Source organism: Bubalus bubalis, chromosome 3, assembly GCF_019923935.1.
Source record: "Bubalus bubalis isolate 160015118507 breed Murrah chromosome 3, NDDB_SH_1, whole genome shotgun sequence".
Taxonomy (NCBI): Eukaryota; Metazoa; Chordata; class Mammalia; order Artiodactyla; family Bovidae; genus Bubalus; species Bubalus bubalis.
This window is the reverse complement of record NC_059159.1, coordinates 74,204,637-74,226,694: the sequence shown is the minus strand read 5'-3', so window position 1 is coordinate 74,226,694 and position 22,058 is coordinate 74,204,637. Positions and strand designations below refer to the sequence as shown.

The 22,058-nt window shown below is 42.9% G+C and overlaps 1 protein-coding gene and 1 long non-coding RNA gene across 3 annotated transcripts in view; one reads left to right on the top strand and one right to left on the bottom strand.

Moving 5' to 3' along the window:
- ACO1 (aconitase 1) overlaps nucleotides 1-22,058 on the top strand; it is a 67,186-nt gene that overhangs the window by 11,112 nt on the left and 34,016 nt on the right. The window contains exons 2-4 of the mRNA XM_006060271.4: nucleotides 14,915-15,033; nucleotides 18,659-18,827; nucleotides 20,209-20,346. Coding sequence (XP_006060333.2) covers nucleotides 14,937-15,033; nucleotides 18,659-18,827; nucleotides 20,209-20,346 — 404 coding nt within the window. The 5' untranslated portion in view covers nucleotides 14,915-14,936. The remainder of the gene's footprint in view (nucleotides 1-14,914; nucleotides 15,034-18,658; nucleotides 18,828-20,208; nucleotides 20,347-22,058) is intronic.
- The window catches only part of LOC123465585, a 108,127-nt gene that overhangs the window by 56,929 nt on the left and 29,140 nt on the right, over nucleotides 1-22,058 (bottom strand). The window lies entirely within an intron of this gene.

Below are 22,058 nucleotides of genomic sequence, written 5' to 3'. Positions count from 1 at the left end.
CCTCCTTCTGCACTGAGACAGGAGGGAAGAGGACAGGGTGCAACCTCTGAAAGAATAACATCCTGAGGATATGACAGAGCTGGGTAGAAACCACTAGGTTCAAGATGGCAGGAGATTCTATTTCCCACAGACCTGGACCCTCATTGTACGCTCACTGTAACACGTTAATGCTGTCGTGTCTGACTCTTTGAGATCCCATGGACTGCAGCCCGCCAGGCTCCTCTGTCCATGGAATTCGCCAGTAAGAATACCGGAGTGGGTTGCCATTCCCTTCGCCAGGAGTCTTCCTGACCCAGGAATTGAATGCAGGTCTCCTGCATTGCAGGCAGATTCTTTACCATCTGAGCCACCAGGGAAGCCCTGTAATACATTAGCATAGGCTAAATGTCTCACAGGTGCCATGACAGTTATAGGGCCAACCATAAAAAGTCAAAAAACAGGAGTTGCCCCAATTCCTGGAAATCCCCACCCCCTCACCAAGATAGTTAGACTATTCCTCCTCCTCAGTATCCAGTGAAATTCCCCAGCCCATAGAAACTAACCACCCCTACACCCGGGGTCTGGTCTAACTTTCCAAGAGGACCCCATGCCCTAGGGCCACCTCTCACCTTCTGAGATGGCTCACACTGTGTCTCTCTAAATAAACCCATTTTCACTTTACTGTGGCTCACCTTGAATTCTTTCCTGCATAAAGCCAAGGGCCCTCACTTGGCCACTCGAGACCTTGGACACACTTGACCATCCTTTCTTGCCCCATTTTTCATACAACAGCACTACCTTTTTTTTTTTCCCATTCTCTCCCAAAATAGATAATTGCGCTTATGACTTCTCCTTTAAAATTCTTTTGGTTGCAAGTATCACATTTAAGAGATTTTTGTATTATTTCCCAGTACTTTTATGAACAGCTAGGAAGATCAAAGAAATGATTTGGTCTCTGAAAATTGGGCTTCCTTGGTGGCTCAGACTGTGAAGAATCTGCCTGCAATACAGGAGACCTGGGTTCGATCCCTGGGTTAAGAAGATCCCATGGAGAAGGGAATGGCAACCCACTCCAGTAGTCTTGCCTAGAGAATTCCATGGACAGAGGAGCCTAGCTGGCTACTGTTCATGGGGTCGCTAAGAGTCGGACACAACTGAGTGACTAACACACACTTGCTGGGAATATTCAGAGATGTTTAGCTATTCCAGCTTCCCAGATGCATCTGCATCAAATAAAGCAAAAAAAACAAAACAAAACAAAAAAAAAACACAAGCATCTCTAGCTCTCTCATTTGTAAAAGAACCAAGTCGACCAGCCATGGTGGTTTGCTGGCCTGAATGCTTCTGACCTCAATCTTGTTTACATGTACATAGACATCCTTGGAATCTCACTTTTGGCAAAAAGCTGTTTATAAGTAGCATGATGTTTAGATACACAGCAGTCAGTTTGGGAGCGGGACCAATTAATTTCTCTTTAAACAGAAGAAAATGAAGCACAGCTAATCTTGAGAGTGAACTGAAGTAAACTCTAAGAGATGCAGTGATGTTACGTTACTTTGGATTGGAAGCTAGGAAAAATCAGGAAGGGTATATTTAGGTAAGTGTGAGAAGCAAGGTGAATAAACCATATGAACTACAGAATAAACCCTTTTTCTGATGTTTGCACAGATTTTAAAAATCCACTCTGTGTGTCTTAGATGTGCTCAATAAATAATTCAGAGGGCGTGTTGTCTGTACTTTAGACCATAGCACAGAGGTTCTCAGTGAATCACCTGAAAGCCTTTCAAACTATACCAACTTTCCAGGGAACTTATATGCACAGTCTCCACCCCACCCCCAAACCCTTTCTCCCCACCTATAGTTGTTTTTTGTTTGTTTGTTTGTTTTTTAATTTTGTACTGGGGTACAGCCTATTAACAGTGTTGTGGTAGCTTCAGGTGAACAGCAAAGGGACTCAACCGTACATATACATGTATCCATTCTCCCCGCAACTCCCCTCCCATCCAGACTGCCACATAACATTGAGCAGAGTTCCCTGTGCTCTGTAGTAGGTCCTTGTTGGTTATCCATTTTAAATACACAGTGTATACCTGTCTGTCCCCAACTTCCCATCTCTTCCTAAATGAAGTGTTTGGATGGCACAAGAGACACCCCACCCCACTACTGACAGGAGTTCTGCTGCCTGGGTTACAGTTTTCCTCTGCTCCTTCCTGCTGGTGCCTGGGAATCCTGTGGTTGGTCATAGCGTTCGTTCACATCCATGCTTCTTTCTCTATTACAAAATAAACTAAGAGGATTCAACTCTGACAGCAGAAGCAGCTAAATGTAACAAGAATTATATACTCCAAAGCCTGGAAAGAGACCTCAAAAGGTGAATCTTACTTTATCCAACAATTGGCATTTAGCTAAAATCATTCGCCTATTGCAAACATCTCGACAAAGCTGACTGTGCCAAACAGATGCCGTCACTATCAGCTGGTGTGCGGTCCCAGGCAGTCTTCTGTCCTTCAATAAAGGGCAGAAACGGTATGCACCCAACAGAAGCAGAAGAGGTGAAGAAGAGGTGTCAAGAACACACAGAAGAATTGTACAAAACAAGTCTTAATGACGCAGATAACCACGATGGTGTGATCACTCACCTAGAGCCAGACATCCTGGAATGTGAAGTCAAGTGGGCCTTAGGAAGCATCACTACAAACAAAGCTAGTGGAGGTGATGAAATTCCAGTTGAGCTACTTCAAATCCTGAAAGATGATGCTGTGAAAGTGCTGCATTCAATATGCCAGCAAATTTGGAAAACTCAGCAGTGGCCACAGGACTGGAAAAGGTCAGTTTTCATTCCAATCCCGAAGAAGGGCAAAGAATGCCAAAGAATGTTCAAACTACCACACAGTTGCACTCATTTCACGTGCTAGCAAGGTAATGCTTAAATCCTTCAAGACTTCAGTAGTATGTGAACCAAGAACTTAGTTCATACAACTGAATTTAGAAAAGGCAGAAGAACAAGAGATCAAATTGCCAACATCCATTGGATCATAGAAAAAGCAAGGGAATTCCAGAAAAACATCTGCTTCATTGACAATGCTAAAGCCTTTGACTGTGTGGATCACAACAAACTGGAAAATTCTTAAAGAGGTGGGAATACCAGACCACCTTACCTGTTTCCTGCAAAACCTGTATGCAGGTCAGGAAGCAACAGTTAGAATGGGACATGGGAACAATGAACTGGTTCAAAATGGGAAAGGAGTACGTCAAGGCTGTATATTTTCACCCTACTTATTTAACTTCTTTGCAGCATATATTTGCGAAATTCCAGGCTGGATGAAGCTCAAGCTGGAATCAAGATTGCTGGGAGAAATATCAATAACCTCAGATATGCAGATAACACCACCTTTATGGCAGAAAGTGAAGAGGAACTAAAGAACCTCTTGATGAGGATGAAAAAAGAGAGTGAAAATACTGCCTTAAAACTCAATATAGAAAAAACTAAGGTCATGGCATCCAGTCCTATCACTTCATGGCAAATAGTTGGGGAAACAGTGGAAACAGTGACAGGCTTTATTTTCTTGAGCTTCAAAATCACTGCAGATGATGACTGCAGCAATGAAATTAAAAGACGCTCCTTAAAAGCAGTGACAAACCTATAGACAGCGTAAACCTAAAGCAGAGACAAGACTTCCCTGGTGGTCCAGTGGTTGAGAATCCACCTTGCAATGCAGGGGACACGGGTTCAATCCCTAGTCCGGGAAGATCTCACATGCCAGCATTCTAGAGCCCGTACGCCACGACATGCCAGCATTCTAGAGCCCGTACGCCACGAATACTGTAGCTGCACACCCTAGAGCCTGTGCTCTGCAGCAGGAGAGGCCACCGCAGTGAGAGGCCCAAGCACTGCAACTGAAGAGTAGCCCCCGCTCTCAGCAACTAGAAAGCCTGTGTGCAGCAGCAAAGGCCCACTACAGCCAAATACATAAATCGTTAAAAAAACAACAGAGACATCAATTTGCCGTCAAAGGTCCGTCTAGTCAAAGCTATGGTTTTTCCAGTAATCACATATGAATGTGAGAGTTGGATTACCGTAAAGAAGGCTGAGCACCAAAGAACTGATGCTTTCTAACTGTGGTACTGGAGAAGACTCTTAAGAGTCCCTTGGACCGCAAGGAGATCCAACCAGTCAATCCTAAAGGAAATTGACCCTGAGTATTCCTTGAAAGGACTGATGCTAAAGCTGAAGCTCCAATACTTTGGCCACATGATGTGAAGAGCTGACTCACTGGGAAAGACCCTGCTGCTAGAAAAGACTGAGGGCAGTAGAAGAGGGCAGCAGAGGATGAGATAGTTGGATGGCATCACTGACTCAATGGACATGAGTTTGAGCAGACTCTGGGAGACAGTCCTTTACAGGAAAGTGAAGGATAGTGAAGGTGTGCCGCAGTCCGTGGGGTCGCAGAGAGACATGACTTTGCACCTAAACAACTACAATAACAATCTTCTAGCAAGAGCGACTTGGAGAAGGAAATGGCAACCCACTCCAGTGTTCTTGCCTGGAGAATCCCAGGGACGGGGGAGCCTGGTGGGCTGCCGTCCATGGGGTCGCACAGAATCGAACACGACTGAAGCGACTTAGCAGCAACAGCAGCAGCAAGAGTGACAGTTTAGCAGTGTACTGCCCATAAGCTACTCAGTCTCCCTCACAAAAGCCATTAGCAAGACTGCTGTCTGGGCTTGGAAATGGTCTGGGTTACAGGTAGAGAGTTCACTGATCCCAGTAAAGATTTTGCCCATGATGTCAGGAATCGGTCACTTGCGCAGCTCTAAAGAGCAAGGTTCACAGAGCACGTGAGCATGGGGTCAAGTTGTGCATCAGGTCGCCAGGGCTCCCTTCTTGTAAAGGGGAATCTTGTAGACCGCAGGTCTTGAGATCAGATAGAGGCCAAGGGCAGTCCTTGCCTCTCCCGCATTACAGAGCTGAGTCTCATCCACAGGAATAACTCAGCGAAGCCCCTTCGGATAAGAGAACATTTGGTCACCAGAAGCCATCTCAGCATCACTCAGTTTGACCTTTCTGGCAGACAGGGAGCTAACAGAAGAAATTCAGATGTCTAACAGAAGGGTGGAAAAGTACTCACCTTTACTAGCCATTAGACAAATGCCTAAGATTAACTTTTTAATCTCTCAATTTGGAAAAGATAAAGACAAATTATGTTCCCTGGTTTAGGCACTTCTGTTTTTACTCTCTGCTTCAGAGAAGGGTCATAAAATTGATACAGCCTTTTCCTGGCGGCCTGGTGATGTGCATCCAAATGGAGCGATCGGATCCTTCCACCCAGATGTCCTACTTCTAGGAACTGAAAGCTCAGGGTTTATTTTGAGGAACTGGATTAAGGACCTATCTAAAGAAGTGTATACAAAGATTGCAAGCAATGTTTGAATCTTAATGCTTGGACACCACCTACATATTTTAACAATAAGAAATTTAAATAAATTATTATATGTCTGAAGGAGAGATTTTTATGGTGTAGTTAAAAGTGATATAAAATACCATGTGAAAAAAAAATCACGTGATGGCCCCATGAAGACGTTTGTGGTCTACTGATGAGTGGGGGGAAAAGCAGTTTACAAAACAATGTGAGGTCTAATCCACTTTTTTTTAAATCCAAATACATTTAAAATTCATGTTAAATGAAACTCCACACCATGGTGTTACAGATGACTTATTTTCTTCTTTTTGTTCACTTGCATATTCTAATCTTTCCACAATGAATATCTGTTTTTAAAATTTTATTTTACTGTACCAATATTTTTCTGATCTTTTTCTAAGTTTCAGGTGTATAACATAGTGATTCACAATTTCTAAAGCTTATACTCCCCTTATGGTTATTATAAAATGTTGACTATAGTCCCTGTGCTGTACAATATATCTTTGTAGCGTATCTTATACATAGTAGTTTATACCTCAAAGTCCTCTACCCCTGTCTTGCTCTCCTCACCATCTCTCTTCCCCACTGTTAACCACTAGCTTGTTTATGTCTTTGAGTTTGGTTTTTTTAAATATTCACTAATTTGTTTAATTTTTAAGATTTCACATAGGTTATTCTAGGTCTTATATTTTAATTGAGTTGTTTGGGTGGGTTGTGTTTTTTTTGGTATTGAATTGTATGAGCTGTTTATGTATTTTGAATTTTAACTAACCCTTTATTGGTCATATTATTTGCAAATATTTTCTATCATTCCATAGGTTGTCTTCATTTTGCCAGTGGTTTCCTTTGCTGTGCAAAAGCTATATATTTAATTACATCCTGTGATTTACTTTTATTTTTGCTTTTGTTTCCTTTGCTTTAGGAGACAGGTCCAAAAATATATTGCTGTGGCTTAAGTCAGAGAGTGTTCCACCGATGTTTTCTTCAAGGAGTTTTATGGTTTCTGGTCTTACGTTTAGGCTTCTAATCTACTTTGAGTTTGTTTTGTGTATAGTATTAGAAAATGTCCTAATGTTATTCTTTTCCACGTAGCCGTCCACTTTTCCCAGAACCACTTATTGAAGAGAGTGTTTTTTCTGCATTGTATATTCTTGCCTCCTTGACTGTAGATTAACTGACCATCAGCATGTGAGTTCATTTCTGCGCCCTCTATTCCTCCCTGTTGATCTCTGGGTCTGTTTTGTGCTATTTCTGTTTTGTTACGTTCATTTGTTTTATTCTTTCGATTCCACGTGTAAGTAATAATATATAGTATTTGTCTGACTTATTTCCATCAAGTCTAGTTTGCACAAATGGCAAAATTTCTTTTTCATGTTGAGTAGTATTCCATTACACATATATATTATATATATGTGTATATATATCTCACATCTTCTTTCTTTATCCATTCATCTGTTGATGGATACTTAGGTTACTCCCAACTCTTAGTTATTGTAAAGAGTGCTGCTTTGAACGTTGGGGGTGCATGTATCTTTTCAAATTAGTGTTTGCGTTTCCTTTGGGTATATACCCAGCAGTGGAGTTGCTGGATCGTACTGTAGTTCTGGTTTTCGTTTTTTGAGAGCCTCCATACTGCTTTCCGCAGTGGCTGTATCCATCGCCATTCCTACCAACAGCATGTGGCGGTTCCCTTTTCCCCACATCCTGGCCACCACTTGTTATTTGTGGTCTTTTTTCGTTTTTCTCATGAAAAATAGTTATATTATTAATTCACCTGTCTCGAAAGATTATGAGATTGTGTCTTTTTTTATGCTATATATATTTTTTTAATTTTAATTTATTTATTTTAATTAGAGGCTAATTACTTTACAATATTGTGGTGGTTTTTGCCATACATTGACATGAATCAGCCACAGGTGTATATGTGTCCCCCATCCTGAACCCCCGTCCCACCTCCCTCCCTGTCCCATCCCTCAGGGTCATCCCAGTGCACCAGCCCTGAGCACCCTGTCTCATGCATCCAACCTGGACTGGCGATCTGTTTCACATATGGTAATATACATGTTTCAATGCTATTCTATCAAATCATCCCACCCTTCCTCTCCCACAGAGTCCAAAAGACTGTTCTTTACATCTGTGTCTCTTGCTGTCTCGCATACAGGGTCATCATTACCATCTTTCTAAATTCCATATATATGCGTTAGTATACTGTATTGGTATTTTTCTTTCTGGCTTACTTCACTCTGTATAATAGGCTCCAGTTTCATCCACCTCATTAGAACTGACTCAAATGTATTCTTTTTAATGGCTGAGTAATACTCCATTGTGTATATGTACCACCGATTTCTTATCCATTCGTCTGCTGATGGACGTCTAGGTTGCTTCCATGTCCTGGCTATTATAAACGGTGCTGCGATGAACACTGGGGTACACGTGTCTCTTTCAATTCTGGTTTCCTAGGTGTATATGCCCAGCAGTGGGATTGCTGGGTCATAAGGCAGTTCTATTTCCAGTTTTTTAAGGAATTTCCACACTGTTCTCCACAGTGGCTGTACTAGTTTGCATTCCCACCAACAGTGTAAGAGGGTTCCCTTTTCTCCACACCCTCTCCAGCATTTATTGCTTGTAGACTTTTGGATAGCAGCCTTTCTAACCGGCATGAGATGATACGTCATTGTGGTTTTGATTTGCATTTCTCTGATAATGAGTGATGTTGCACATCTTTTCATGTGTTTGTTAGCCATCTGTATGTCTTCTTTTCATGATATCCACTTTTATCAGTGTGAGACTGGTTTTGATTCGCAAAGCCACTGACGTTGTGGTCTTGGGTTGCGTTTTTCTGATGAGAATCCCTGTTGAACATCTTTTCATGTGCCTGTAAACTATCTGTATACCTTAACTTTATATATTTCTTTTTTTTATTTACTTATACAATAGTATGTGAGTCTGATATTTACATCTATAGGATTGATTTGCCCTTACTCGTCTGCCTCTCTTGGAATAAACTAGTCATCCAGAACATCCAGATGGTTAAAAACTTAACCACAAGTTGTTTTCCCAAAGTTTAGCTGTCAGTCAGTTCTCTGGAATTTTGAATCATAGAAGGTTCAGTGAATGATTATAAAGCTCACTCATGAAAGTGCCAGAAGACTGTAATATGTCTAAGTAGTACTTTCTAAACTCTATTTATGGAGGATTTTAAGGTTTTTTTCCACCCCCTGCCAAGGAAATGTACTTTTAATTGGAAGGAAAATCAGATATATTTTCTTCCTCGTTCTGCCACTTACAATCCTGTGACCCCCAGGCTATCACCTTCTTTTTAGGGCCTCTATTTCCTCACTGGGGGAATGTTAGTGATATCTAAGGTTCTTTCAAGGAAGGCTCAACATTCCCTGATCTATCTCATTACATCCTCAGCATCTACTATACTCACCTAGGGAATGGTGGGTTTCCCTGATGGCTCAGATGGTAAAAGAATCTGCCTGCAATGCAGGAGACCTGGGTTCAATCCCTGGGTTGGGAAGATCCCCTGGAGGAGGGCATGGCAACCCACTCCACTATTCTTGCCTGGAGAATTCCTATGGACAGAGGAGCCTGGTGGGCTATAGTCCATGGGGTTGCAAAAGGGTCGGACGTGACTGAGCGCCGGAGCACAAGCACACAGGGCGTGGTGATGGGTCAATGCCATGTGGCAAGTGCACAAGTGAAGGTACCTCTCCAAGTCTCCCGCCCGTGTCCTAAACTAAGGCCAAAGATCAGTTGGCAGCAACATTGTCTGCAGCTGGGAAGGATCCCTGCACTGAGCTTTTTACAAGGAGCACAGTTCACTCGGTAAATGTCTCCGATCTGCCCACCCATGCCTACTGTTTAGTATTTTTAGTGATTTACTTTAAAATTCTGGTGCCCAGCACTCCCTACCCCACTCCCACTCCTCCGTGCACAGAATGTACCTGTAAGGATCATGCTAAGTGACCCAGCTGGTATTTCAGGATGGGTTAGCTTTGAGAAACACCCATTTCTCTACCAAACAATTATCTTTTCTTTCAAAATGTGCACAGATGTAGTGAAGGGTTTCAGGGATAGTACAAAGGTCTCTTTTTGGATTCCTTTTGTTTAAGAACTGTCCCTGGGTCCCACTTGATTCAGAGGCAAAGGTCAGCAGTTCTGGCCTCAACACAAGTGTTCAGGAAGGACAAGTGCTGAATGAGCTGCACACTCGCTGCTTAAATTTAACATTTCCCCTGCTTTCCTTTCTTTTTTAAAAAAATCTCTTTTCTGCTTTTCTTTTCCTCTTTTTATCCTTTGCCTCCATGCAGTACCACCTTATTCTGTGGAACAGAAGAGGCAGCAACCCAAACATATTTCCATGTATACACTAACCTTTCCTCTTTCCATAAAAGAAAAAACCTAGGATAACACTCCACTCTCTCCAGAACAATCCTGTTTGTTCATTCCTCTCTTTTATTAGTATTGAATGGGAGTTAGATAAAACAGAAGAAAGGGAACAATGCAGAGCAGATAGGAAAGGAATTGAAACCATGGGGTCTGTGGTTTCTGTGACTGTGGAAGTAGACAGGATTCCCTGGCCAGTTGGTGGGGTTTCTAGCAAAATCACAGATCTCGGGATAATTTAGGGCCTGCAGATCCTGCAGTAATAATACTCGAGGCTTGGGGATGGGGTTTGAGGGTTCTGGAGAGGGTCAGGCAGATCTACATATATCCCTGATGCCTAGATTCTACTCTGGTCTGGCTTGTCCCCAAGGCAGAGATCCTTCTCCTCACACCTCTCTGGCTTTCTCTTTGTGGTCACTTTGGCTCCCTCTTGGGGTTCCTGAAGCACTGGGAACTCCTATAATGTCATTTGAAATACAAATGATAAAGTGAGTGAAACTGTGGAGTGGCTCTGATTTCCAGAACCCTCCAGGTTTAAAGCAGGGGTTGGGGGAGGGGGGCGGGGAGTAGACATTGCCCAACTTCCAAGCAAAACCAGTTTGGGGTTGCAAAAACACAGCTGCTCTTGCTTTCCACTAACCTGGGGCTCAGAGTGGCAAGGGACATGTGGCAGTCAATGCCCAGCCCAGGCCACTGTGCTGGCTGAGGCCTAGAAAGAAGGAAAGGCAACTCAGGTATTCAAAACTGAGGCTTATAGGAGGATTTTGCAGGCCTGCAAGCCTCCTGGCTTTTTATCAACACTAGGGATTGCTTGGTAGCCTCCAGCCAGCACCTCCTTCAGATGAGGAGTTGCCACACCTAGAGAGGTGGCCCCAAGGAGCTGGTAGAGAAAGCCAGAGATCAAAGCCTAGCTCTGCCTCTAACTGGATGTTTGCCCTGCAGCGAGCTATCCATGTCTCAGAGCTGCACTATTCTCTGCTGTAAAATGAGAGTAATGATAGGCTGAAATTTACAGAGTTGTGGCCAGGGTTATAGAAGATGGTATGAAGTCAACGGTACATCCTGATACTTAGTAATTAGTAATTGGTTCGTCTGTCTCCTAACTTCTGCAAGTAAGATTTCCTTCATTTATGTACTGAAACTAGATAATTATGTAGTTTTTGAAGAAAAAAGGAGGCAGATGGAGAGTGCGTTACACAACATATTTTCTACAAGAGCCACACTGGTCACCACATGTGACTGAATGAGTGAAAGCCACTCAGTCATGTGTGACTCTTTGCAACCCCATGGACTGTGGCCCACCAGGCTCCTCTGTTCACGGGATTATCCTGGCAAGAATACTGGAGTCGGTTTCCATTTCCTTCTCCAGGGGATCTTCCTGACCCAGGGATCAAACCCAGGTCTCCCACACTGAGGGCAGATTCTTTACCATCTGAGCCACCAGGGAGACATATATGCATCCTGAAATACCAGCTGGCATTGTAGGTTGGTAGGAACAGCAAGAATCATGTAAGACTTCCAGAGCTCTGCTGGGGGCATCTGTAAGCTGTGTTGAGTCACTTCAGTCATGTCTGATTCCTTGCAACCCCATGGACTGTAGCCTGCCAGGCTCCTCTGTCCTTGAGATTCTCCAAGCAAGAATACTGGAGTGCGTTGCCATGCCCTCCTCCAGGGGATCTTCCTGATCCAGGGATCAAAGTTGCGTCTCATGCCTTGTGCATTGGCAAGTAAGTTCTTTACGGCTAGCGCCACCTGGGAAGCCCACATTTGTAAGCTTCAGGGAAGCAAACTGACATGTTGAATCCTCACCGCATCATGGCAGATATGGGTACAATTTAGCAACTGGTTTGCCCGTCAAATTTTGGCAAACTGACCCCCTTTAGGGCTTGACAGAGAAACAGGAATGATTCAATGTTACTTAAGACTTTTTAAAGGTATGACCTGCCCACCATGCCTGGTTCAGCAAAAGGTCCCCACCACTTCCAGAGTTTCCTGGCCCAAGTTTTCTCTTTAGTTTCTTACCGTTCCTCCAAAACATCTGCCAGGCTGAGTGAGAACGCAGGGCAGGGCTCACCCATGGGCGTGTTTGGTTTGGCCATTATGGTGCAGGCCACTCAGTCGTTCAGGAAAATTTAGTTACCAACATTTGTAAATCAAGAGAGTTTGGGTGGAAATCCAGATTGCCAGCCTCACTTGAACACTGTCCACACTGGGCTGGCATTCCTGCATGCAGCCTGTGGCTGGAGCCAAGTGGTTGCTGCTCCCTTGGCTGGGCAAGCAATGCCTGAGCTGCCTGGCCAGGTGCTGCCTGCTTCCCTTGTTCAGGGCCCCTTCCTGAACTGGGGTGGTGTTTTGGTTTCATTCCCTCACCATCTTACACATCTCCCTTCCATGGTACCTCACCGCCTTCTGAACTAAGTGAGCGTTCCTTGCCTGACCCTCCACACCGCCCAGCAATGATTCTCAGACTGGACACCTTCTAGAGACACCTGGGAGATTATTAGGTCCTGCTGCTTCCCCAGTCCCTTCTGATTCAGCAGCTTGGGGAGTGGGGTTGGGACAGGAGTCTATTTTTGACAAGAACGATCCCCAGGTAATTCTACCCCAGATGACCTGGGGTGTGTGCTTTTGTAAATAGAGCTGCAGCATGCCCCAGCGTCCCCTGCTGGCCTTTCTTTAGTTTCAGCTCCAGAATTCCTAGAGAAGGCAGTCCCTTGGCCTTTAGTCTCCCCCACCAAATTGCAGCTCCAGCAAAAACCATGTGGGATGGGACTTCCACGGCGGCCCACTGGTTAAGACTTTGCCATCCAATGCAGGGAGTACCTGTTCGATCCCTGGTTGGGGAGCTAAGATCCCACATGCCTTGAGGCCCAAAAACCAGGACATACACAGCAGAAGCAATACTATAACAAATTCAATAAAGATTAAAAAAAAAAAAGTGTGTCCAGGGGAAAGAAGCCACTCCTAGCAACAAGGTGCTGATCAGATCCGTTTCCCCACCCCCACCCCACCTGCTCCACCTCTACACAGACACACACACACTCACACACACTGTCTCTCACACACACATGCCTTTCCACTGCATTCTCTCTCCATTACAGGTGCCCAGACCATCCTGGCCTTCCTGCACGGGGAACTCCAGGAAGGCAGGGCTACTCCTCACTCAGCTGCCTCTCATCAGAACGGCCCAGCACTGGACTTCAGACAGAGTGAATGAACACATTCTCTCTCTTAAGTTTTTAACTCATTTTCAAACAACTTTATTTGTCCTCAGTTTAAAATGCAAACAATACCAAAGGATATACGATGAATGTGAGTCGTCCTCCCAGTTCTGACTTTGAGGCCTCTGTCCCTCTTCAGGGGCTTCCCTCTTGGCTCAGACAGGAAAGAATCTGCGTGCAGTGTAGGAGTCCCAGGTTTGATCCCTGGGTTGGGAAGATCCCCTGGAGAAGGGAATGGCAACCCACTCCAGTATTCTTGTCTGGAGAATCCTGTGGACAGAGGAGCCTGGCAGGCTACAGTCCATGGGGTCGCAAAGAGTTGGACACAACTGAGCAACTTTAACTCCCTCATTCCCTAAAGGAACCAGTCTGTCTTGTGTCTTGATGAAAACATGGGCCTGTCTCTGGAGACAAGGGCCACTGATCACTGTTCATCCTCACGGACAGTTGTTTTCTCTACAAACGGTCCTCGGTTTACAATGGTTCAGCTTACAATTTTTTTTTTTTTTTTTTTTTTACCATTTTGGTGCAAAAGCGATAGGCATTCAGTAGAAACACACTTTGAATTTTGAGTTTTGATCCTTGCCCGGGCTGGTGCTACCGGTACTGTACTCTGCTGTGATTGCGAGTAGCTGTAGCCGCAGCTCCCAGTCAGTCACGCCATCACTGGGGTGAACAATCTCACAGCCGCTCTGTTCTCAAACAGCCACTCTGTTTTCCATTTTCAGCACAGTAGTCAATACATTACATGAGATATTCAACTCTGTGTTAGGTTATCTTACCCAACTGTAAGCTAGCGTTAAAGAGTCCTGAGAATATCCGCGGTAGGTTTGGCTGAACTGTGATGTTCAGCAGCGTAGTACATTAAATGCATTTCAGCTTATGGCATTTCCAATTTAGGATGGGTTTGTCGAGATACATATCTTTTCTTTTTTTTTATTTTATAGTAATATGTTGATTATTTCATATCAGTCATCCCCAAAATAGATTGAACAAAAGTTCATATTTATTCATAAAACCTTGGATTAAGTAGGGAAATTTTACTATTCTTGTATAGTAATTAAGACTGAAGAGTGGACTGATAAGGATTTTCGCCAAAGTGGTAGATCTAGAAAGCAAGTCTTCCAGCTCCTACACTGGAGTGTTTTGCTCTAAGTTGTATAGTTACTTGAATCACTGTTTATCTGTATGGTTCAGGCCAGATCTTTTTTGTTCACCGCTTACAATTTATAAAAAGGTACAGGAGAAGTTCTGCCCAGAGCTGGGGTAGAGGGTCCTCTCCAGACTTACTTGGGAGTCTGGCCTTTTATATATCCACCGGGTACCTTAAAGATTCCTTGATGTGAACACACTCTTGCTACCATTATGTAAAAGTGAGTCCAGAAGACTTCTAACTAACAAGTTTATTTAAAATGCTGCAGAGGCAGTTACGGAAGAAAACAGCTGTTTTCAAGCCTGCTTTCCCAGAGTTCAGGTTTTATGTAGTTGTACAATGTCACCTGCTCCTACCTCTTACCTCCTGTCAAGCAAAGCATGAATCCAGCTCAGGTGTTCATGTGTTTGCAATTTCCCGTGTGACACTTCCTTCATTTCCCTTCTGCCTCATGTCTTATCAGTGCAATCATGTTGGAAAGTTGTAGATATAAGACAAAAGAAGTTTGGAATTGTACACTCTTGAGAGGTGAATGCTAGCTTTCACAGGAACTTCACAGAGGTCATTTTCTTTGCTAAGAATATCATTCTGATATTCATTTGTGTCCCACCTTCCCACCACTCTGAAAAGATAATAAGTGATTTCTTGAAGTCAGTGTGTATCATAATTGTTAAAGAGGGCAAATACTCATTGGAATAAATAAGATCCAGCTTTGAGAAGAGAAATTAAATGTTCTCTGTCCTTTTCAGGGACACCTGGTCATCAGGAATCATGAGCAACCCATTTGCACACCTTGTTGAGCCTTTGGATCCTGCACAACCAGGAAAGAAGTTCTTCAATTTGAATAAATTGGAGGATTCCAGATATGGTAGGTACATGGCTCTTTGATATAAATGCTCTGATAGCAATCGGCATATCAGTTGCATAATAACTAAACTACCTAATAAATCAGCCTTTAGGAGAGTTGGAAGAGGGAGTAGCAGAGAATGGCTGAATGGTCTTGGATTAACCACAGAAATACACACACACACCCTTCTTACATTGCTCATTTTCAAGTAGATAATGATTATATACATATAACATTTATGTAACACTTGGTATAGAGAGTGTTTGTACATGTATATTATTTAATCTGAATAACAAGCCTGTCAGGCTATATTCAAAAACATTAAAAAGTCCTGAGGAAGCTGAGGCCCAAAGAGAGTCAATGATATGGTTAAATAACAGCTATGTAGGTAGGAGGCAGCCAGCGGCAACAGTCAGGCCGCTGGGTGGCAGATTGGGCCTAGGACAAGCAGTGGCAGCAGAGAGGCTGGGCAGCCCTGCGCTCCTGGGTTTCCTCTGTCAGTCAGCTCCAGCCAACAGCTCCAGCAGGGCCTTTGCCCAGGCCCCCGGGTGGAATGTTGGCCAACACGCCCAGCAGCCAGTGAAGGTTTACACGCTCAGCGAGAACCAGCAGTGGGACAACCAGGGCACTGGGCATGTCCTCCAGCTACGTGGAACAGCGGAAGGGCATGTGCCTGCTAGTCAGGGCCTGACAAGACATGGGCCACTGGAGACAGGAATGGCAAACCACTCCAGTATTCTTGCCTTGAGAACCCCATGAACAGTAGGAAAAGGCAAAAAGATATGACACTGAAAGATGAGCCTCCTAGGTCTGTAGGTGTCCAGTATGCTACTGGGGAAGAGCAGAGAAACAGCTTCAGAAAGAATGAAGAGGCTGAGCCAAAGTGGAAAGGACGCCCAATTGTGCTGTGTCTGGTGGTGAAAGTAAAGTCCGACGCTGTAAAGAACAGTATTGAATAGGAACCTGGAATGTTAGGTCCATGAATCAAGGTACACTGGATGTGGTCAAACAGAAAGTGGCAAGAGTAAACATTGGCATTTTAGGAATCACTGAACTAAAATGGGAATGGGAAAAGTTAATAACGATGATTATTATATTGACTACTGTGGACATGAATCCCTTAGAAGAAAATGGAGTAGCCCTCACAGTCAACAAGAGAGTCTGAAATGCAGTACTTGGGTGCAGTCTCAAAAATGGGAGAATGATCTCTGTTCGTTTCTAAGGCAAACCATTGAACATCACAGTAATTCAAGTCTATGCCCCAACCACTAATGCCAAAGAAGCTAAAGTTGAACAATTCTATGAAGACCTACAAGACCTTCAAGAACTAACAACAAAAACAAAAAATGTCCTTTTCATCATAGGGGACTAGAATGCAAAAGTTGGAAGTCAAGAGATACCTGGAGTAACAGGCATGTTTGGTCTTGGAGTACAAAATGAAGCAGGGCAAAGGCTAACAAAAGCTTCGCCAAGAGAACATACTGGTCAGAGCAAACATCCTTTTCCAACAACACAAGAGACAACTCTACATATGGACATCGCCAGATGGTCAACACCAAAATCAGATTGATTATATTCTTTGTAGCCAAAAATGGAGAAGCTCTAAATAGTCCGCAAAAACAAGACCTGGAGCTGACTGTGGCTCAGATCATGAACTCCTTAGTGCCAAATTCAGACTTAAATTGAAGAAAGTGGGGAAAACCACTAGACCATTCAGGTATGACCTAAATCAAATCCCTTATGATTATACAGTGGAAGTGAGAAATAGATCCAAGGGATTAGATCTGGTAGACAGAGTGCCTGAAGAACTATGGACGGAGGTTCATAACACTGTACAGGAGGTGGTGACCAAATCCATCCCCGAGAAGAAGAAATGCCGGAAGGCAAAATGGTTGTCTGAGGAGGACTTACAAACAGCTGAGAAAAGAAGAGAAGCGAAAGGCAGGGAAAGATACACCAAACTGAATGCAGAGTTCCAGAGAAAAGCAAAGAGAGATAAGAAAGCCTTGAGTGAACAATGCAAATAAATAGAGAAAAAACAACAGAATGGGAAAGACTAGAGATCTCTTCAAGAAAATAGAGATTCCAAGGGAATTTCGTGCATAGATGGGCACAATAAAGGACAGAAATAGCAAGGACCAAACAGAAGCAGAAGAGATTAAAAAGAGGTGTCAAGAATACACAGAACTGTACGGAAAAAGTTCTTAATGACCCAGATAACCACGATGGTGTGATCACTCACCTAGAGCCAGATTTCCTGGAGTGTGAAGTCAAGTGGGCCTTAGGAAGCATTCCTACAAACAAAGCTAGTGGAGGTGATAGAATTCCAGCTGAGCTATTTCAAATCCTAAAAGATGATGCTGTGAAAGTGCTGCACTCAATATGCCAGCAAATCTGGAAAACTCAGCAATGACCACAGGACTGGAAAAGGTCAGTTCTCATTCCAATCCCAAAGAGTAATGCAAAGGAATGTTCAGACTGCCACACAATTGTACTTGTTTCACATGCTAGCAAGGTAATACTCAAAATCCTTCAAGCTAGGCTTCAGCAGTAAGTACATCTTCCAGATGTACAAGCTGGATTTGGAAAAGGCAGGGGTACCAGAGATCAAATTGCCGACATCCACTGGATCAAACCAGTCAAACCTAAAGGAAATCTACCCTGAATATCCAATGGAAGGACTGATGCTGAAGTTGAAGCTCCAATTCCTTGGCCACCTGATGCTGATTCACTGGAAAAGACCCTGATGCTGGGAAAGACTGAGGGCAAGAGTAGAAGGGAACAACACAGGATAAGGTGGTTGGATGGCATCACTGACTCAGTGGACATGAGTTGCACAAACTCAGGGAGATGGTGAAGGACAGGGAAGCCTGGCGTGCCACAGTTCATGGTGTGCAGCGTGAGACACAACTTGGCAACTGAACAGCAACAAAAAGAGCGGAAGAGGATGAAAACACAAGCCTGTTTTGTCCCAACTCCTGTGCTTTTCTGCCTTTGTACTCGTGCCTTCTCTGGATAGTACTAGTGAATAATTCTTATGTATCAAGTTGAACCACTTCTTTTATAAGCAAAATAACTTTTCTTAAAAATTACCATTGTCTTATTCTAAAAAACATGGTTATCAATGACCATACTCCATGGAGTTTAGGTATTTATTTCCTTTGAAAGGTATATATGACTATTCTTTGGTCTTATTTTAATCATCGTAAAGGGGTTATTTTCTCATTTTTTACACACTGAGGTTTCATAACAAATACTACTCTGTATGTGTGTATGTGTATTTTACTAACAGTAATACAGCAAATTGAATAATCTAGACTGATTTCCTTCATGATAACTTAAGGGAAGCTCTGTTATTGGATTCCAAGGCTAGGCAGGCACTGGCTATGAAAGAATTAACTGTAATATTTTACTTTTGCCTAGGCTGCAGGTATTTCCTAATAACTGAATGTCTCAAGCCCATTCAATATTCTTATATTTCATATCGTTGAAATCAGTTTAAATTTACTGTCTTTCCTTGTTGAAAGACTAGCGGGGATGTTGCCTTGTATCAAGTTTGGATGGAGATTGGCTTTAAAGAGCTCTGATAATAAGATGTCTCATGGATTTTTGTTTGTTTTGTTATGCTTTCTCCTTTTATTCCTAGGATCCTTACCATTTTCTATCAGAGTTCTCCTGGAGGCAGCCATTCGGAACTGTGATCAATTTTTGGTGAAGAAAAATGATGTTGAAAATATCCTGAATTGGAAGGTCATGCAGCATAAGAACATAGAAGTGCCCTTTAAGCCTGCCCGAGTCATCCTGCAGGACTTTACGTGAGCCTCGTATCACCTTACTCTCTTCTCTCCCTCCCTTATTGGCCTGTAGAGAAGGCTTTTTAAAGGCAAAAACAAAAAAACAACACAGTGATTGTGTGATTTTTCACTCAATATTCAGAGACACTTGAAAGCAAAAGAGGGCGGTCATCCCAGATGGCAAGAGATAATCTCAGGGATGATACTCATCCACCTTTTCCAGTGGTGGAGGTCATTGTCCTTGGTCTTGAAGATCCTAGCCCTCAGTGTACTAGCAAAAAAGGTGAAAGAGACAGCATGAAGTGGAACTGTCTTAGAATCTTTTCTCCCCCACATCCTGTCACCCAGGGAGCCAGGTTTTAAACAGACATCCTTGGAATGTTGATATGTATCACCAGAGGGGAGACGTAGTTTGCAAGGCCTGATGTGTTGCTGTTAAGTCTCTGCTCACACCCTGCTAGTCCCAAGAACTGCTTCCCATCACAGCCTCGCTTTAAAAAAAAAAATCTATTTGTTTATTTGTTCATTTTTGGCTGTACTGGGTCTTTATTGCTGCCCTCGGGCTTTTAGCTGCAGTGAGCAGGGAATACTCTATAGTTGTGGTATGCTGGCCTCGCATTGCGGTGGCCTCTCTTGTTGCAGAGCACAGGCTCTCAGCACATGGGCTCCAGGAGCTGCGGCTCCCGGGCTCTAGAGCACAGGCTCAGTAGTTGTGGCACACAGGCTGAGTTGCCTTGGGACATGTGGGATCTTCCCGGATCAGGGACTGAAGCCGTGTCCCCTGCATTGGCAGGTGGGTTCTCAATCAGTGGGCCACCAGGGAAGCCCTTCACCCCTTCACAGACTACCTTTTCATTTTTTTAAACAATATTATTTTATTCCTTCTGGCGACCAAATTTCATTTTTTTAGAGGATGATTACTCATATTTTAGTCTCTAATATAATAAAAAGGAAGGATGCATTTAATATAAACTTGATTCACAGCCGCTTTTCTGAGTTACATCCATTCCTTTAAATTTGAAGTTGAAGGGTGTGATCTCTGTCTTGCCCAGGACTTTGGTAGCCCACCATGTGAGTAGGGAACAGTAATAACAGAAAAAGTTCCCAAGTTTTTAAGTGCCAGCTTTCTGACAGTTTCTCTGCCTAAACCACATTGGTTGTGAACTTTAATGCAGGAATAAAATTGCGTATAGAGGTACCACTCAGCCATGATGCTCATTACTGATGTGATTTCCACTCAAGGAAATGTATTTAGCAGCTTTCACTTTTCTGACGTCTATCATTTGCTCCACTGGTGAGATAGCCCTCTTGCCAATATTTGCAGCAGAAACAAAAGCTGGAAAAAACCCGCATAACACTTGTTTAACAGATTTGTCTTCTGCTTAATTCTCCCATTTCTTAGGGGTGTGCCAGCTGTGGTTGACTTTGCTGCCATGCGTGATGCTGTGAAAAAGTTAGGAGGCAATCCAGAGAAAATAAACCCCATCTGTCCTGCTGATCTTGTCATTGATCATTCCATCCAGGTTGATTTCAACAGAAGGTGAGAGACTAGGATTAATATTTGGGTTTTCTGCTTTGTGCAAAATCTTGGCGTATAAGTCTTTCTTGTGTGTGTGTGTATCGTTAAATAAAAGAAGAAAAATCTTTAAAAGATATATTCAGAAAAACTCAAACTTACTATATATTTTCCCTTGAAGTTTTTTTTTTTTTTTTTTTTTTTTAGTGATGGGGACATTAATCTTTTTTTTTCTTTCTATTTACTTCCTTCGGGGGAGCAGGCTGTGTTTAAGCTTGAAGTTTGGGTGAAAAACACAAACAGATTTCTGCCAGGAGAGCTTGTTAGTACAAGTATGTGTGTGACCTTAAAAGAGTTTTGGTGTTTTGTTTTGCTTTTTCTAACCACTGGATCCTTATTACTCTTTTAATTCCAAGTAATTATTTTATATCTAGCCATCTCTGCCTCTCCACACGAGTGTCCATAATGTCCGTACCTTTCTTTTCCGCTGTTCCTTCTACTGTTCGGGATACCCGCTTCTCTCTTCCTGCCATAACCCTACCAATAACCTACCAGTAAAATCTCAGTGTCGGTAGATGATAAAAATGTATCTCTTACACATCTACCAATTAGTTGGGAGGTCCACTAACCTCAGCTGAGTGCGGTTGGGCAACTGTGCCTCACCCAGCCTTGACTGGGTTGACTGCTTACACTGCACACCTGCGGGCAGCTGGGCCTGCCCCATTCTCTGTGGGCTGCTTTGGGAGCCCAGGCTAAAGGAGAAAGCAGCTGTCTGGGCATCACAGAGGCTTGAGAGAGCAAGCAGGAACCTGCAGTATCTCTCAAAGCCTTGATGAGGGACTGACGTCTGATTACTTCTGTTCACAATGACATTAATCAGAGCAAGGCCCACGGTCGAGCCCAAAGTCAGGGGTGGAGGCATACACTCCAGTAACTGCAAGATTACACAACAGGGATATGAATACACGGAGGGCAGCCAGGTACTGCTAGAAGGCTGATACCTTCACCTAGAAATATAACTAAGTAAAATTATTTCCAACTTTAGATAGAACCTTAGTTAAAAGGAAATAACTGTTCTGCATACAATGCTGGGAAAATTAATTCTTTGGTAGAAAAAACAGTACCTATGATTGAAAGCATTAATATTTTTAAAATTAAATTATCAAACATTTAGAAGAAAATGTAACTTTATATGTGTCAGATGTCTTGATGAGAAAGACTTTTCTCAATTGAGAGGCAATGAATGAAACAAAGGCACAAAAACTATAGATGTAAGGACTTCAAAGCTAACAAGAGATAACTTGAACAATATTTTCAATAGAGTTAATAGCCTTAATATATACAGAGTATGTGTAACCTATTTAAAAAAAGAAACAGTAAAACCCAGCAAATAAATGGGCAAAGGAAAGTAGACATGTCACAGTAAAAGAAAATGGTAAACAGTATATAAAGCCTTTTCAACTTTACAAGTAATTAAAAGGTAAATTAAACCCTTGAGATACCATTTTCTCTTATCAACATAGTTAAGATTAGAAAATAAATGTTATTAATTATAAAGGTGTCATGATGGAGACAGTTTTATACACTGCTGATAGTGCTGGAAATTAGAAATAATGAAAGCACTGTGTATTTGGATCGTTAGAAATTGGCATATCCTTTGTCCTGCGATTTCTACTTCTAAACATACCCTTTATAGATTTCTGAAATTCAGCAGAAGCTTAGTGACTAAATAGCGC